The sequence below is a fragment of the Bactrocera neohumeralis genome, chromosome 6 (genome assembly GCF_024586455.1).
Source record: "Bactrocera neohumeralis isolate Rockhampton chromosome 6, APGP_CSIRO_Bneo_wtdbg2-racon-allhic-juicebox.fasta_v2, whole genome shotgun sequence".
NCBI classification, from domain to species: domain Eukaryota; kingdom Metazoa; phylum Arthropoda; class Insecta; order Diptera; family Tephritidae; genus Bactrocera; species Bactrocera neohumeralis.
In genome coordinates this window covers 7,304,526-7,321,810 of record NC_065923.1, presented here as the reverse complement: position 1 = coordinate 7,321,810, position 17,285 = coordinate 7,304,526, and the positions used below count along the sequence as shown (strand labels likewise).

At 37.8% G+C, this 17,285-nt stretch overlaps 1 protein-coding gene across 5 annotated transcripts in view; it reads right to left on the bottom strand.

Moving 5' to 3' along the window:
* Positions 1-1,849: 1,849 nt before the first annotated feature.
* Positions 1,850-17,285, bottom strand: part of LOC126763302 (protein sprouty) — a 57,424-nt gene continuing 41,988 nt past the window's right edge. For all 5 annotated transcript variants that reach the window (XM_050480646.1, XM_050480641.1, XM_050480644.1 and 2 more), the window contains one exon: positions 1,850-8,890. In XM_050480646.1, coding sequence (XP_050336603.1) covers positions 6,574-8,712 — 2,139 coding nt within the window. In that variant the 5' untranslated portion in view covers positions 8,713-8,890 and the 3' untranslated portion in view covers positions 1,850-6,573. The remainder of the gene's footprint in view (positions 8,891-17,285) is intronic.

Genomic DNA, 17,285 nt, shown 5'->3' with positions numbered 1-17,285 from the left:
CGTAAATCATCAGATCAACCGAAAAATTACCAGAAACATTTTGCTTGAAAAGTGCATAGAAATATATGTATATGTATGTTTATTATCGCGCACCCTAGCATGCATGTTTTATTAGATTGTTGTTGTCGTTGTCGTTGTTGTTGCATAGTGCTATGCAAACATCCGTGCGTATTTATTAAAATGTGTGGGTTTGCGTTCGATTATGAGTACACGTTGTATTCCTCAAATTTCTATGTAAATATACACATACACACACAAACACACTCACACGTATATGTGCATACTGATATGTCGATATACATATATGTATGTTCGTGCACAAACATTTTCATGTGCATAAGCATGTGTGTGTATGTATGTGTGTTGCATGCATTTAAAAATAAGTGTCTCGCCGCAATGCAGCGGCCCGCGAGAGTGCAGCGGCGCGCAGTGTCCCTTGCTCAGTCGCATCTTTTCGCCACAGACATTTTGTTCTGCATCGCTCTGATTGCGTTGCGTTCCCTCCGCACTCGTAGGCAGTGTGCATGGTGCTTATCGCTCGGAGCAATTGAACACCGTTCCACATGCACACACACACACACATGCGCAGTCGTACGCTCGCCTTTGCGGATGCACGTCTCTATGTATGCGGGCCTGCATGTCCGTGTTGGTGTGTGTGTGTGTGCGTGACTGAAATGTGCTCTTGCCGCTCTGGAATAGTTTCTTTTATTCACTCGGCAGTCAGCATACATATACAATCGTCCATACACTTGCATGTATGTATGTATGTGGAGTGTTCGCTAGTCGCTTTGTCGATGTGTTGTTGTTTTGCTTTCAAATCCAAGAGATAAACAAACTGCCAGTTCACTATCAATCAAACACCGGAAGCAGCTGCTTTAGTTTTATTTTTCCCTCATTGCCTGCTGTCGCGGGCACTGTGGTTGTGTCTGCTGCTGTTGTTGTTGTTAATGCTTTTAATTTTATTTGATTTTAGTGTTGTTGCCAGAGTTGCTTCTGCTGCTGCCGTGTGCCATCATTTTGTCGCTGCCTGCGTTTGTCGCCGCCGCAAGATTTTTTATATACTTATGGCATATGTATGTAAGTATGTTCATATGTATGTATTTAAGTTCGTACTATGAAAGCTCTCAGTGAAACCTCGAACTATTCAGGTAAAATAGCGGTACTTTATCATGTAATATTTTTTTCTTTTGAAAAGACAGTCGACGGAACATGAATTTTTAGGTCTTAAAATGCAAAAATGATTTGTTCTTTGTATTAGAGGGAAGACAGACGGTTGACTAGTTGGGATTGGAATTGATACTAGTTGGAAATATAAAATGTCTAAGTGAATATAACGCTTCTATTTGAGATTTCCTGCAAAAGCGAAACAAGTGTCCTGGAACTTACTTACTTTTTAAGAGACCAAAATAAATTTTCTTAATATTTTTCTTTTGTCTCTTTAACATAGTTTACATAAAGCCAGGGAATGTGCGACGCGAAATACGATGTAGACAGAAGTCATAGCTTGATCGTGTCCGACAAGAAGTGCTAACATCCCTCATTAATTGGTGAAATTTCGCTTCAACCTCTGCCGAAAATTGCATGTAAAGGATGTTGAGCTGGAAAACGTGTCATCTGCTCCATTTTATTTGGCTGATCGTTAAAAATTGCTTCAATTGGCATGGCGCTCTCTCTCTTTTCTGCGAGACTTCTTCTTCGAGGCTAATGAGCTGAAAAGGCCGCACTAGCTGAAAAAGCCGACGAGAGTCCGAACTAACCGCTGAGCGCAGCTGTTAACTCCAACACATTGTGCAGCAACTAACTATTTTCTAGGCAATAACAAAACAGAGGGCAATAAAAACGCACGGAGTTTAAATTTTAGTATTTTATGATTTTTTTTGTTTATTTATTTCGTATTTAATAATAATAATCATTTCTTCAACTCTATGAGTGCATCATCATTAACATCATCATTCTCGTTAACTTTAGTATGTATGTTTGTTTGTGTGTATGCATATGTATGTATGTGCTCTGTATGCAGTATGAATGTATGTATGTATGTATGTTTATGTTGGTATTAATGCGTGTGTGAAGTCGATTTGGTTACTTTCTTACGTTTTTTTTATATTTATTCCCTTTTGATTGTTTTTAGTGCATACACGCCACATACGATACATACACACACTTATGCATGTACATGTATAGACAGTATGGTAGGTATATTAACACACAGTTGGTTTTTAGTGTTTTTTATCTTTTGAAATTTACATTCAGTTTGAGTCTATGCTTCTTTCATACATTTATTAGTAGTAGTAAAATATGTTACAAATAAAATAAATAATATTCCTCTTCGCGTATTAAAAACAAGATTTAAAACAAATTTAAACAACATTAACCACACCACATACTTGGTGAACACACACACACACACATTCGTTGCAGTCAAAATACGAGCGCCTTTAAATATTTTTCTCATATTTCGATTATTTCGACTTTTTACGTTGGCTCAAATGTGTGTATGTGTGAATGTATATACTTATGCATGTGTGTGTGCATTTAGGCGCAGAGTTGTCATACAAAAGTCGTGCGCAGTCCAAGCGAGTGTCCGACGCGTGCAGCCTGAGAAGGTGAGCAGCACCCAAAGGACTATGCGCGCGTGTGATGTAGGCGTGGTCCGTTTGAAATTTTTTGGTTTACAGGATAAAGCATTGCTTTTGCACTTTTGTGCTAACGGCTGCTTAATGCAAGCGCTTTTCTACGGCTCGGCTGCGTTTCGGAGTTCCGAGTTCAAAGCGCGATTTTTGCCGTGCATTCCCTCCGCCTAATTACACACACACACACACAGGTATGGAGTTTGCTTTACTTTTTTTTATAGATTTAGTCGACTTCTATTCTTTTAGTTTTGTTGTTGTTGTTTTTTACATAATATTAAATTAGTCTCAATTTTACATTAATTACATGTACAATTTAATTTTACTTCGCTCAAGTTTAATTTTAATTATATTTGTGTAACAATAATATAGTTTCTGTCTAAGTTTAAATAATAGTCATAATAGTAATAATAGTCGTAATTATACATACATTAATTAAATTCCGTAACTAAAATTAATAACTAAGATTAGCTTGGTATTTTGTTTTGCTTTGTGTTTTTTTTTGCATTTTGTTTTTGTATTTTTAACCTTTGTTCACATTACAACTATATTTTCAGTTATTGAATAGTGACATTTATATATACGTGTATGTATATATATATATATAGATATATACATATATCTGTAAGTATAAATAAAATTTAGTAAATTTAGCTTCGTACCACTACTCACTATGCTCAATATTACACGAAACAATTTACAGTTCTTATCTGTCTTTAATTATCAAAGATAAGTGACGATTTTTGATTGGACTTTAAATTGGCGTTGGTTTCCACAATATAACTGTGTAAATTATAATCATTTCACTACACTTTCTGCGCGGAATACTACAGACATATCACGGAGTGGATATAAGGAATCATGTATATATACCCTCTATGTACATATATGTATAAAGTAGTGCTGCATTGTAGTGTGTTTTATTTAAAAATTTCGCTTGGTAAATAATTTAGAATTTAGGTCGCACATTTTACATATACATATTTACACTTTTACCTACTTTTTTAACCAACTATAGGATTTTTGTATTATTCTTCGTATAAAATAAACGTTTTCCACTTGTATTGTATAAAAAAATAAAATTTACCATTTGAGTAGAAAGTTTTCGTATTTAAATCTTTACTTGTTAGTTACTCTCTGCTAATTTGTTTGGTGTTTAAATCTTTTCATGAAAGTGCCGCTATGAAATTACGTTAATTCCGTTTAACTTTAAATCGTACGACTGGAAACATGTGTATGTAAGTATAAGTATGTACATATGTACATATAGCTGTGTATAATTTTCTATATTTTCTATGGCTCCGCCGACAGCATTTCAGGCAAAATAGCATCAAATCAATTAGTTATGGCTTTGCAATTCTTTATTTACCGCAAAAGTTGTAATAGTTACAAGAGAAGCTGCGTTAGTTGCCAACTTCCAAAAGATCCCGCTTGATTTTGAATGCTTTGTGAGAGAAAATATGCAAATACAAGCGACAAGAAGAGAAAAATTTGTTCGACAGAAACAGAATTGTAAAAAATACCACTTTTTTCAATGTTAAAGCTTTATAAGCCAAAGCTTCAATTGAAAAAAAAAACTTTAGTTAGAGCTTTTTGTGAGCTTTATGCTGCTTTGTGAGCTTTTTGATTAAAACTGTTGTAATTTGTTTTTGCTATAATGGCAAAACCGATATTAAAATGAGGTAAACACGAGTTTGACTTTACGGTGCAGCCGCCGGTCGGTCGTATTCCTCAGCTTTGAAAACTCACATTTAACTTGAACATTTTCATTTAGCTTTTTGAAAACTAAAGCTATAGAAAGTGAAAGCGTTTCAGAAATATAAATATAAAGTGATCCAGATCTCAACTGCAAGCTTTACAAAACCAAAACAGCGTCGCTGATTAGTACTCAGCTCGTTTTGTTAAGCTTTTCTAGCAATTTTTGTAAATTTCATAACTCTATTGATCTCTGACTTTTACAGGTTATTGCGAGACCTAAATTAGCTGATTTGATGACAGATGTAATGTTTGCCTTTACTTTTTCGCCGCTTTCCTTGTTTCGTTGTGAGGAGCAATGTTTTACATTTATGCTTATATTTTTCTCAGATTTTCTTTTTATGCGCTACAAAAAGTTTGCTATATAAAATACATTTTACGAAGATTTTGTTTCTTATTTTTTATCAGTACATACACATACAAACGCCTGTCAGTGTACGTGCATATATAATTTGTATATAATTTGCTTTTTATTTCGCGTTTCTGTAATTTAGACTGTAGGAATCAAAGGAATAATGTGTGAATGCGAGCGCGCAGAGAATATAGAGAATGCTAAAGGCAAGCGACTTTCATAAAAACCGAAACGCACATTTACGATATCCATTTGCGGATATTTTCATTATTGACTGCATTGCTTTCGCTGTTTTTCAGTTTTTCAGTTTTATTGTTATCTGTTTTGCTCAAAAGGAGTGTCAAACTGTTAAATATGAGTGTATTCTGTCGGACTTTTGGAGCGCATCCAAATACTCAAGGTAATCGGTTTTAACTAACACAGACTCACATTTGTTTGGTATGTTTGCATATTCCCGCTCACATTGCTATTAATAAAATTTTACGATTTCGAAAAGAAACGAATGAAAATTATCCAAATAAGCTAAGCCTTCTGTGTACCGTTTCAGTGGCCAGCGTCTTCAAAAGCGCACCCTAATTTGCCTTAGCTATTCGTTTACCTAACCTCTAAATTATCGCGAGCTTTAAGCTTTTCCATATACACACTCTCGTTTTCCGATTATTTCACTTAGTTTTACACTTTGCAACTCCGTACGAGTACCAGCGCCTGGTTTACGAGTTCTTATATACAATTGTTTTATTTTTGTTTGCTTTTTAGTTTTCTTTTTACAATGGAATTATGTTATAAAGTATTCAATTAAATGTCAATGTTTGACACCGCGACCTGACTTAGATGGTGAACAAATAAAACGTTAAAGAAAATAACTATATTTTTTATAAAAAAGTTATAACAAAAATAATTTATTAAAAAGTGTTTAGTTGTAAAAATGAATAGGTTGTGAAATTTAGTGGAAATTTACTACATTTTCTTGCTGAAAAACGTTGCAACCAAATTACGATAAAACACGGCATATTTACGATCGACTGTGTTGGGTAAAAAAATTGAAAAATTCAAACTGAAATTAAAATTGCGTTTGCACGATGAAATATTAAATGGTTAAAATTAGAAAGCACGCTTTTTAATTCCCTTTTAAATAACATTTCTAATAATTAATAATTATCTGTTTGCAGTCTTTGGTTATTATTTTTTTTACTCTAAATATATAGTTTATTCATGAATTTCCCATTTCGTTTACTTTCTTACCAATCTATAATTTTATTTTCAACTTATTCCTCTTTCACCGTTATAGTTCATTTAGTTAATTTCGTGCTGCATTTTTTGTTGTAAAAATGTTGCAGTTTTCTTTTCCCCTTCTGTTTACTGTCTTCTCTACACTTCTATTTCTAGCTCTAAGGAACTGCCGCGGCGGGCTAGGCGCTATGTGGCATCAGTGATGGGTTTACAACCTGTCCGGCGGTCAGAATAAGTTTGGGAGAAGGAGTTAGAAATAGAGAAAGATAGAGATTGGAACTCATTGCGCACACTAAATGCAAGTTCTTTTACATTAAAATACTGTTGCTCGATTGTCAGTCAATTAACACTTCTCTACAATCAGGCGATTTTGCTCGATAAACTAGACTACTACCACCACCCTTTTACCCCGGTCACATAGTCTCTATTCTCTATGACTGCCTCACGCCACAACCCACCGCCAGCAGTGGTTCTTCAGTTATAAATCTTCTCTGATCCAACTTCTGTACTTCATACGCAAGTAGTACCCTAGTTAAATGGCGTTTCCGCATACAAATTTCTATACCAGTTTGGCTGTCGATATACTCGTATGTAGCCTTTATAGTTTTAGTATTCGCCATTTGAATCGAGCAGTCGTTTCTTAGGCGTTAGATCGCCCTTTCGCATATGATGATTGTGATGGTGATGATGGTTATGATGATGATGTCCATTGGCTGATTTCAATGAATCGCTACCACCATTGTTGCCGCTTAAAATGCTTGCCGTACCGCTGCTTCCGTTTCCGTTAAGGCCCAACTGTGATATCGGTATAATGTTGGTTGGCGAGTCCGTCTGCTGACAGCGACAACCGCGGCCCACAATCCGTCCGTAACATTTCTCACAGAAGGATACGCAGCCGCGCATAGGCCAATACAACCAAAGGCAGGGTAGTACGAGCGATAGTGCGCCCAGCCAACCCCAACGCTGCGTACGTTTGTAGGGTCCGCATGAGCAGGGATTGTCAACGCACGGTGTGCCGGAACCATCATCGCAGTCCATGTCGTTGTCGCGTGCGCAATGGTAGAATAATGCTTTGGCGCAACACAGACACGACACATAATCGATGACCGATTCGGCACTGCATAGGCAGGTCTTATTGCAGAGCCACGTTTGCGGCAGATGGGGTGGACTTTGGCACTGTTCGCAACGGCAATGACCGCATCGTGGGCAAAGCAGCTGATTCAATGAGGATGTATCACCGCTACTGCCCAGTATGATGGGTGTACCAAGCGGACTGGCGCCGTGTACAGCGGATATCATACCCTGTGGCGTGGAAATGCCCGTCGCTATGTTGTGCATGGTTAACAAGTCGTCGAATGCGGGAAGATTTTTAGCAAATTTGCAATTATTACTGCCGATGTGCGACGTTTGGCTGGTCGTTGAGGCGGGTTGTTTGGTGATTGCCGGAGTAAATGACTGTTGCGCGTTCAGGGAGCTGGTAAAGCTGCCCAATCCGCTGCTACTGCTGCTACCGTGCCCATTCGGCGCGACTGGAATCACCTTGCCAGTATGTGGACAGGTTGTTGTCGCTGCAGTGGGCATAGGCGTTTTGTGATTATGATGCGAATGTAAGAAGCCGTCTGTGCCGTCGATGCCCGCCGTGACGGTCGTCGAAGCCACTGTTCCCGCCAAGCGGTTCGAATGTACCTGATGTTGATGCTGGTGCTGCAGGTGTTGTTGTTGTTGTTGTTGCTGCTGTTGACGGAATTCTCGCTGTGGCAGCAACAACAGATGGTGCGTTGTCGTTTGGCCACCATCATGCTGTCCCGCCGGATGTTGCGCGCGGGAAGCATGTTGCAGCTGCAGTTGATTCGGTAAGCCAGCATTGGGTGCAGCGTTTCGGAACGGAGTATCGACGTACTCGTTGGTGAGCCTCTGGGACTCGGGTCGCGGTTGAGCCAGCGTGACTGATGAAGCAGCAGCTGGTTCGGTGCTATGGAAATGACTGAGTAAACCAGTGAGACCACCACTTAAGCCACCGTTATTGTTCGATTGGCTACGTACGTTGTTGTTGTTGCTACTGCTACTGCTGCTGCTGTTGTTGTTGTTTGTATTGTTATTTACAAGTAGTCGTGCAGCAGCACCCGGGGTAGGCGGCAATTGTCTGCGGCGTGTAAACGTATTCGCCGCAGTTATGGACGATGATGATGTCGAAGAGGATGTGGTGCTCACGTGACTGCTATTGCGGCTGAGATTCAGTGTGGTCGGTCGCTGCGGCAGTATCGTCAAATGATGAATCTCGTAGTCCTCGAACTCTGGTTGCATTAATGTTGTAACACCATTAACGGCAACACTATCATTTCGACTGTTTGTACCAACACCTCGATCTGCCCCCGTAATACTATATTGACTTGAATAAATGTTGCTATTAAAATTATGCTGCTGCGGCTGTTGCTGTTGCTGTTGCTGTTGCTCTGGCTGGTTATTACTAATTGTACATTGCGCTACTTCGGTGCTCGTCGTGTTCGTTGCTGCTGTCGCTGTCGACGTTGTTGTCGACATTTGCCGCTGTTTCTGCTTTTGTTCCTGTTCCCGCTGCTGCTGCTGCTGTTGTTGTTGCTGTTGCTGTTGCTGTTGCCACTCCGGTTTCGTTTGCGATCCGTTTAACATAGTCTCTGGCTCGGGTGCTCGGGGACGATGTACACGTGGTAAGTGCTTTGGGGGCCGAGGTGGCGCCAAAATATCGCCGCCATTTCTACGATCCATGTAGTGTGGCAAACTTTTGCTTGAGAAATCTCAATGCCCTCGGTACGCTAGCCGTGGACCATCAGTTTCCCTCATTCTTTTGCTCGGCTCTTCAGGCTAGTCGTGTCAAATCCTCAATTGCCGATCCGACGCAAATTTTTATAGTTCGAAGTGCGATGAATGTGAAACGATTGGCTTTCTGAAATGAGAGAGACAGAAAGAGAAGCCGGAAATTATTTGGTTGCACTTTGGTATGTAAATAAAAGTGTGGAAAGAAGTCTTGTCAGAATATATACTCTAGTCTAGCTCTGCATGACTATGCACATAGTTTTGTACTAAAATTTATTTACATATTAGGATTCTTATTTACGGCATAGCACTTTGCATTAAGCCAAAAATATTTCAACACATTCCAATATTAATTTCTTTGTTTTCAAAATTATTATAAATACTCGGTGCGAGGAATTTGCAAAACGATATCCAAACAATTTTAAGTATTTTTCCGTCTTATTGTTTACATTTTTATAAGTACAACACACACATACGCAAACTGCGGTATGGATATAAAAAAAAAAATACCCAAATGCCCAGTAGGAAGACTCAGTTTGAAACACACTAAAAATTCAAGAAATGTATAACTCTTAATTTAACCCAGCAACATTTTCCTTTATCTTTTTTCCCAACATGAAAATATATTTAGACCTCCGAGCATCAAACTTTCTTTGCAGGTGTGCTCCTGGTACTCTCAGGCCACATTCTACTGAAGAACAAAGTCTCATGCTTCTCTGCCGGGTATGCGCATATGCTCTCACATGAGTATGCTGGCGTTGTTCAAGGTGATTAACTGTAAACAAAAACTGTTTTTCGAAACTATTCAACACGGAATCCACAAAACATTGATCAGATAGGCGTTTTCTTAAACGCGAGTGCTATGTATGAAATTTGCTTCGCAAAGGCAGATAATTAGTCCATTGCAATCCGTGATGTTCGGGTTTGAGATCGTCGGAGCTTGCATTTCGCTCATAACTGTAAGTGTGTGTTCAATGCTGGAAGCGTCAATATTTGCTTGGATCTGTCTGTTTCTGTCGTATAATTCCAGCACCCAGCACGCTTGCATATTTATCTATTCGGTGCTTTGCGTTTTCTCTGCTTTAATTGTCGATTCCACACATTGCCTGTCGAAATAATGAATGAATCTTTGGCTTTTGGCAGCCAGCGCTTGGCCAAATAGCGCACAAAAAAACCAAAAATAGAAAACAGAAAACATAAACAAATATTTAATTTAATCGAAGTGTGTTCAAGTAAAAATTGGTATGTATTTCCCCTGAAGACAAATATGAAGCTTTCGTTAAATGCCTGCAATCATTTCTTTCAATGAAAATCTATTGGAATTTGTTTCTGTGAGTTTTTATTGTTATTGTTGTGCTACACGAAAATTGTTTTCTGTATTTCTTATTAATGAAATAATGAAAACAGAACGAGCGCACAACACATGCAAATACATTGACACACACACACGCGCGCCACTCGTGAACATTAAAGTATCCAAAAATAACCACAAAAAGATAATTTAAAATTTGAAATTAAAAAATTGACGACTGAAAAATAGCCACAATTACGTGAAATGTTTAAAAATACGAAATCCAATGTTGGGTACAGAAAATTTCTTTATTTCTACAAATATACAACATACATATGTGCATATATACTACATTCGATTTGGCAATCATAATGGTGCTTCATTATTCGTTGTTTTTGGCGTTCCCTCATGTTAGTTGCCAGATCAGATAAGTGCGAGAGGTAAATTTTGACATTAAGGCAACCATGATTTTCATTATTTTTAACCTAAAATTTCAGGAAGAGTCATGATAATGAAACAATTTTCTTATGTTTATATTTGCTAATTATTTGTTTAACACTCTGCTACGCTTAACATTAAAACCGACATAACATGAGTGCCATACTGCTATGCAATGTTATTGTAACAGTCGCTTTTAAAGTTCGTCTGCGGTTAACAGTGAGTTACATTCCACGCTACTGTAATAAGGTTGCTGTTTTAATTGATTTGAGATAGACGGAAAAGTATAAGACTTGCAACTTTTGGAAAGTTTAAAGTAAACTGAAGTTTTGAAAACGTGGTATGTTCTCTTCCGGAACGGTCTTTTTCAATCTTTGCATGGAGCGTACATATGTTGTTTGCTACTTCTCAACCATTGAGTATCGTTAGCGCAGCACACATTTGAGTACGTTTGAGTACCCACATGCTGTTGGTCGCCTGCTGTGCTCTGCTACGTTGCTATTTCTCCCGCGCAAAACCGGATATGACGTCAATTAGGGGGCGTTGGTTACGTTTTCAATTAATTTTTCATCTTCTATTAATTTGTTTTGGCTTAAAATTCCGCTTGCTTGTTTTTTTTATAAATTTGACAAAGTGAGATTTGCTCTGTGCTTGTTCATTTTGGATAACACCGTGAGATTTATTCATGTTGCTTCAAAATCAATTAACAGCAGCAGAATATTATGGCATCACTGCGATATCCAAAGACAAGCGAAGCATACGTGGAATTTTTAAATTATTATAAAATTATAAAATAGTTTCGTGGAAATATAGAATAATGCTTAGAAAGATGGAAAAGTCTATAAGGCAATAAGAAATGAAATGGTGATTTCTAGAACCATTAAAATTCGCTTTATAGAGAAGACTAAATTTCGCTTTATAGAGAAGACTAAATTTCGCTTTGTAGAGTAGACTAATGCCGTTATTTCATTTATTTACGTTTATTTTTTTAATTGCTTGCATGAAATTAATTTTAAGCATTCGGTAGAATTCAGTAGTTTTGGTCATGTATTTAAAATTAGAATGGTTCTGATTATCTAGAAGGATTGAAAATAAATCGAAATACTATCAACTCTTAAGTCGGCGCAAATACATACATATGTATATTGGTAGTATGTGTGTATGTATTGCATGTAAGGTTGTTCATATCAAAGTCACAGGCTTAGCTTAGCATTAAACCCAATAAACTCGCAATTGAATACGGCAACGCATATACATATGTACATACACATGTATATTCATATATGTACATATGTGTATGTATGTATGTATGTTTGCGCATGGAGTAAATGATTATCGGCTCGGAAAAAACACTCATGCGTTCGCATTTCACTGAATTTTTTTCGACGTTGCTATTATCAGACGAGAGCGGAAATATAATCAGCAGGCGACATTTAAAGCAAAAAAACGTATAACTGTAATTGCCTACGAAACGAAAAGCATACATACATATGTATGTGCACACAGTTATATATGAATGACTTTGATATTTGAGGCGAAATAAGGTTTTTCACAAAAACAAAAAAAAAAAACAATTTTAGCAGGCATTTTAAATGCATACATAAATATATAGAGAAATACATATATGTACATACATGTATGTACGTTGAACCGCTGACCGAGCTCGCGTTATTGATGTAATCGGTTTCAATTCGATAACGCTTGTCGTGGACTTTGTACTTGCATTTTATTACATATTAGACATTACGTTAATTAACCGTTATGAATTTCAGAATTTATGCATTTATGAGATTTTTTATAAATTTATTTGTCTTTTATAAAATGTCTTCCGCTCTTCATCTCAAGTTGTGCTCATCGCCTTTCCGGCGAGCGAGCTGCTCCGGCTCTTCCATGAATCTACCTGTGATTGAGGCAGCTCCCAGGCAACAACTTCAACAAACAAGGTCGGCAGCTGCCATCAGCGGATGCCAATTGTGCGTAAGTGCTGCTGTTGCTGCCTTCATTACACTCACACATACACACGCACGCATGTTGCATACTTGTGCCTTCTTTTCTTAGTATTAAGTGGTTGAGTGTATGATGCTGCACTTGCATCGCATTAAAGAACACAGCAGGCGACTAAGAGTTAGAAGTGGCTATTAGAAGTCGCACAGTGTCATCAGCTTGTTCAAAATGTGCTCGAAACATTACGGATGCGAGGAAATTAAGAATGACAGCACACAGCCGTAATATGTCGCGGCTGTGAAAGGCAACATACAAATATGCCGTGATAAGGTAGAGTGCGTCTGCTGGCTGCCACGATTGACTAATTGATGGAACAAACTCGTTTCCTGCTGGTCATACCGAGGATTGTGACAAAGCCAAGACGTCACAAATACATACATATGTATGTATGTAGATGTGTTTTAATGGAAAACAATTACATATACATATTCATATACATGCATACATATGTATACATACATATGTATATTCGCAGACATGCTTGGAGCTCATTCATTTTTTATTCAAAGGTGTACGTAAGAAATCTACTGGCCGAGGAACATTAGTGTGTCTTATTTATAAATATGTAGCTGTGCTGTGCTCGTTACAAGCCACGGTTCACAACAACAGCAATCAATGAAGCGATATCAGAGCTGCAACACTCGCTAGCATTTGTGGTGGTGATCGTACGAATTAACGCAATCATTACGAATGCTTTGTAAACAACAACAGGAAAAAGGTCCAACAACAACAATACGAGACGATTACTTATGCTATGTCTCACTGCAAGTTTAAAGAAAGTCACAGGTCGGAAAAAAGCCTTAACAAAGGTCGATGATCACTTTTATGGTTATGGTGAAGCACGCGGATGCATTTACGGTTTTTTTAATCATAAAGAAAAGTTTGATTATGAAAACGTCTGATTGCCAGAAAAATTTCTAGACCCCGTCAAAATGTGCTTCTAGCAGCTAATGCCCCTCGGCAGGCAGTGCTAAATATTCGTGCTCTAATTTTAATTTGTATAAAATATAGAATCTTTTTCCGATCGAACTTATGAAAATCGTAATTAATTTGAGTGCTTGCTTCATGTCTTTCACACCTACGCTTCTTGCCGCATTGCTGAGGAATTGAGGTATGTGCCAGTACGTATTTGGATTATTTAGATGAATGAATGGAATGCCGTTGAAAAAATTGTAATAAATATAAAAATGGTGTATGTATGTGATGTTAGGAGAATATGTTTGTATGTAATATTGGAAGAATATTACAACGAAAAAGCGCACAAGCCGTGAAAATGAAGATATTTCGGAGCCTCTTACGCACACGCTGTCATAAATTCATTGTGAACACGCGCATACCCACACATACACGTACAGTTTAGTATTTTATTTATTATTCAATACAAAAAGCAAAAAATATATGAATAGCACTGTGTACTGCAAATGTGCCAAGTCGAAAGCAAGATGGATTCTTTGGAGACGCGTACACGATTAGAGCCGAAAGTGATAGACGGCGGTGGTGCGCTGTGTACCTGCAAATGCCAGTCGAAATTGGCATTCTATAGATATAATCGTTCATGTATACACATTATGTATAGATATATATCGATTTTGTATATATATGTACATACATACATATTTGTTTTTGAGCAACAACTGCCCACGCACACACAGCCACCCTTGCACAACACGCCCCCAAAACGCTGCAGATGCCGCCAATGCTCAGCGCTGAGACACACGAATTTCATTCATTCAGCAGTTGCCAGCAGCTGTTTGCCGTCAGCGACGCCATACTTACATACACACACCCACATACAAACACACATTCCAATAAACCGAATTTGCCGAAAGCGGAAAGAATTCGCTGCGCAAGTGTTGGTTAGTTTTATTTTTGGAAGGCGCAGCCAAACCCAGCACGCATACATACATGCACTCATGCATTGAGACATATATGTACAAGCGCGTGTGTGTGTGTGTGCAAGGATGTGCGTGACCTGCTCTGTATAGCTGTATTTGGGCAAATCATTGACTAGAGCATACGACATAATTCTCTTTTGGCTTTATTCGTGTCAATCCCTGCTTTGTGCCCGAATGTGCGGGTGTATCGGTGAATAAAATAAGTAGCTGCGAATACAAACGAAACTGATGACGTCAATGGTTATATGTGCAAGTGTATGTAGGAATTGTGGATAGAGCATATTTGGGGAGTTATTATGCTCGCAGCTCGCTGCTGTATCTCGCATATCGCTGTGTGTGTGTGTATTTTACTTTCTATATGTTGTTGGCATTTTGCTGTTTGTAGTTCCTGCGCTGAACACTGACAAAATTTATGCCAACTATGAGGTCATTGAGACTTTGAAAGTTATGACAATAAAGCGTTTGCACATACTATTACTTACAGACATACTTACATACATATATACAAACATATATACATTTACAGTTTATTTTTAAATTGAAATGAGAGAAATGTGCACCTTAAAGCTTCTACATAGCTTGTCTCACGTATACAACTTCGTAGAAGGACTTTAGGCTCCGATCGGCTATGTAATTTCCAGCTTAGTACCGGACTTTGGGCAAAATTTCACATTTTTGAATTTATTTTGAAATTTTTTACTTACGCTTCGAGATCTTGAAAGTAAGCAGAATAATGCAAAAATGTGTATTTAGAAAAATGCAGGCGTCGGCCGACTCAGCAGCGACATGTGCCTAAGGACATACCCTTCAACGGCCGCTTCCTTGGCGAATACTCGTTTAGCACGTACTTTGCAATGCACACACACATAAAACTCTATATATATAGTATATAAATATTCAAGTACATATTCATAGACTTTCCCTTAAAAAAATACAACAAAAAGCTTCTACAAACATAAACATGTATTTGTGATAGCTTTATGTCAAAGAGACTTAAGAAAGAGCGTAGGCGTGAAAATATTCAAGTAACTGCAAGTAACTGTGAACTTCAGCATTAAGGTGAGCAAACAGTGCAGAAAATAATCAATAAAAATAAATAAATTAAAAAAATTGAAATTTTAAAAATATTTTATAGATACAAAAAAACTGAACCAAAAACAAAAAAAAATCAATTCCAACTTAAGTGTCTAAAAGTGCCTTAAAACTTAAAATGAAAAACAAATTCTTGCAATAAAAGATAAAAATTATGCTTTTACAGCTCAGAAAAATATCTGTGAGCGCCAATAACGCCAACTCTCTTAATTGGTAGGCCCATCCTGCTTGCATTAATGGGTGTGAATGAGTGCAGTGGTGGTGGTGCGGACGCTTGCTGATTTAGCAGTTAGTCAATCACGCACGTTGGCACACACACACAAGCGCACACATTACAAAAACGACAACAATATGACTCAAACGAAAACACGTTTATAAATATGTATTCGCAAGCTTTGTATGTATCTCGAAGGATGTGTTTATAAGTGCGCATTGTATGCGCAAACACGCGCAGACGCCTACGTGTATGCTAAGGAATTCTTTATACTCGAGCAGACTTCATTTTTATCTTGTCTCATCAAGCGTGTGTTTTGAATTCACACGTTAGGGGTTGCGCACAGACACACTCGACTATGCCATACAAACCTCAAACACTTTGTGCGTATGTACGTGTGTCAGTAAGTTGACATTCGCCAGCGACGTCTGCAACATTATGTTGTTAAAGGAACCTTCTGTGTGCGAAAAACGAATCCAGAACTCAATTTTGCGCAGCAAATACTTTATAAATATATCTCAGCAAAGTGGGCGCGTTGTAGCGAAGTGAGTTGCTGGTTAAAAGCTTATCGCAGGCTGTAACTGCGCAGATAAAGTTTCAGTTGAACTGGGTTACCTCTTCTTTTTAAGGTCGCGGTGGCGCAGCCATACCAAATTATGGTGGATATTTATGTTTGAACTTTTCAACTTTTGGCTGTTACTATTTTTAGACAAACATTTCCATTACAGCACCGACAGTACGTACACATACATATACATAATATGTGGCTGTGTGTGCCGGTGTGTGTGTTGTGCCAAGCTATTTCATCCTTTTTAGGCCGCCTTCGCAAATTTTCCGCTTTCAACGTGGCACGAAGGCGAGGCTTCTATTTCTGTGAGTTTATTAACACTGATTGGCATTGTAAGTCTATATACATATATACATATAAATATATATATATACTGTTAATACGAAATTTAGAGCCTAAATTTAGAATATAGTATTCCCTTTTGAACCGCTTTTAGGAGTTATTTTCAAAATGTATGTGCACACACACACACCGCTCTGCATAAGTGTGTATGCCTAGGCACGTCTCGTTGCATAAATTAATATGAATCAATTTGACATTGCGAACAAAGGTCACGTAAGTCTTAAATAATCGTTTGTTAAAGTGGATTTCAAATTCGAGTCGAATTTTTTCCTTCGCCCCAAAGAATAAGGTGTGCACCGCCGTTCGATTGTACTTTTTGATTATTTGTCCTAAGCTATTTCTGTGTTTGGCATATAAAATTTATATAGCTACGTGCCTATGACATTCCAAAAAAGTTTGCAGCCAAAAATTGGAACGGAAATCCTTAAACCCACACATGGAGTTGGCCATAAATTTGCTCGCTCACTGGCCAAATAAAAAATTCAGAGTTTTATATAGCAAAGCTGTTTAGGTATGGATAGGTGTACGCATATATTTAATAATGTATATTTGGTATAAGCTATGCAGTTTCGAACTTTATTCGTGGCTGTTCACTGTATGAAAAAATGATATTCAAATGAGTCGCTGCAAAATATAAATTATTAGCAGTATCACAATTAGCGATCACACGGCGATTTATGG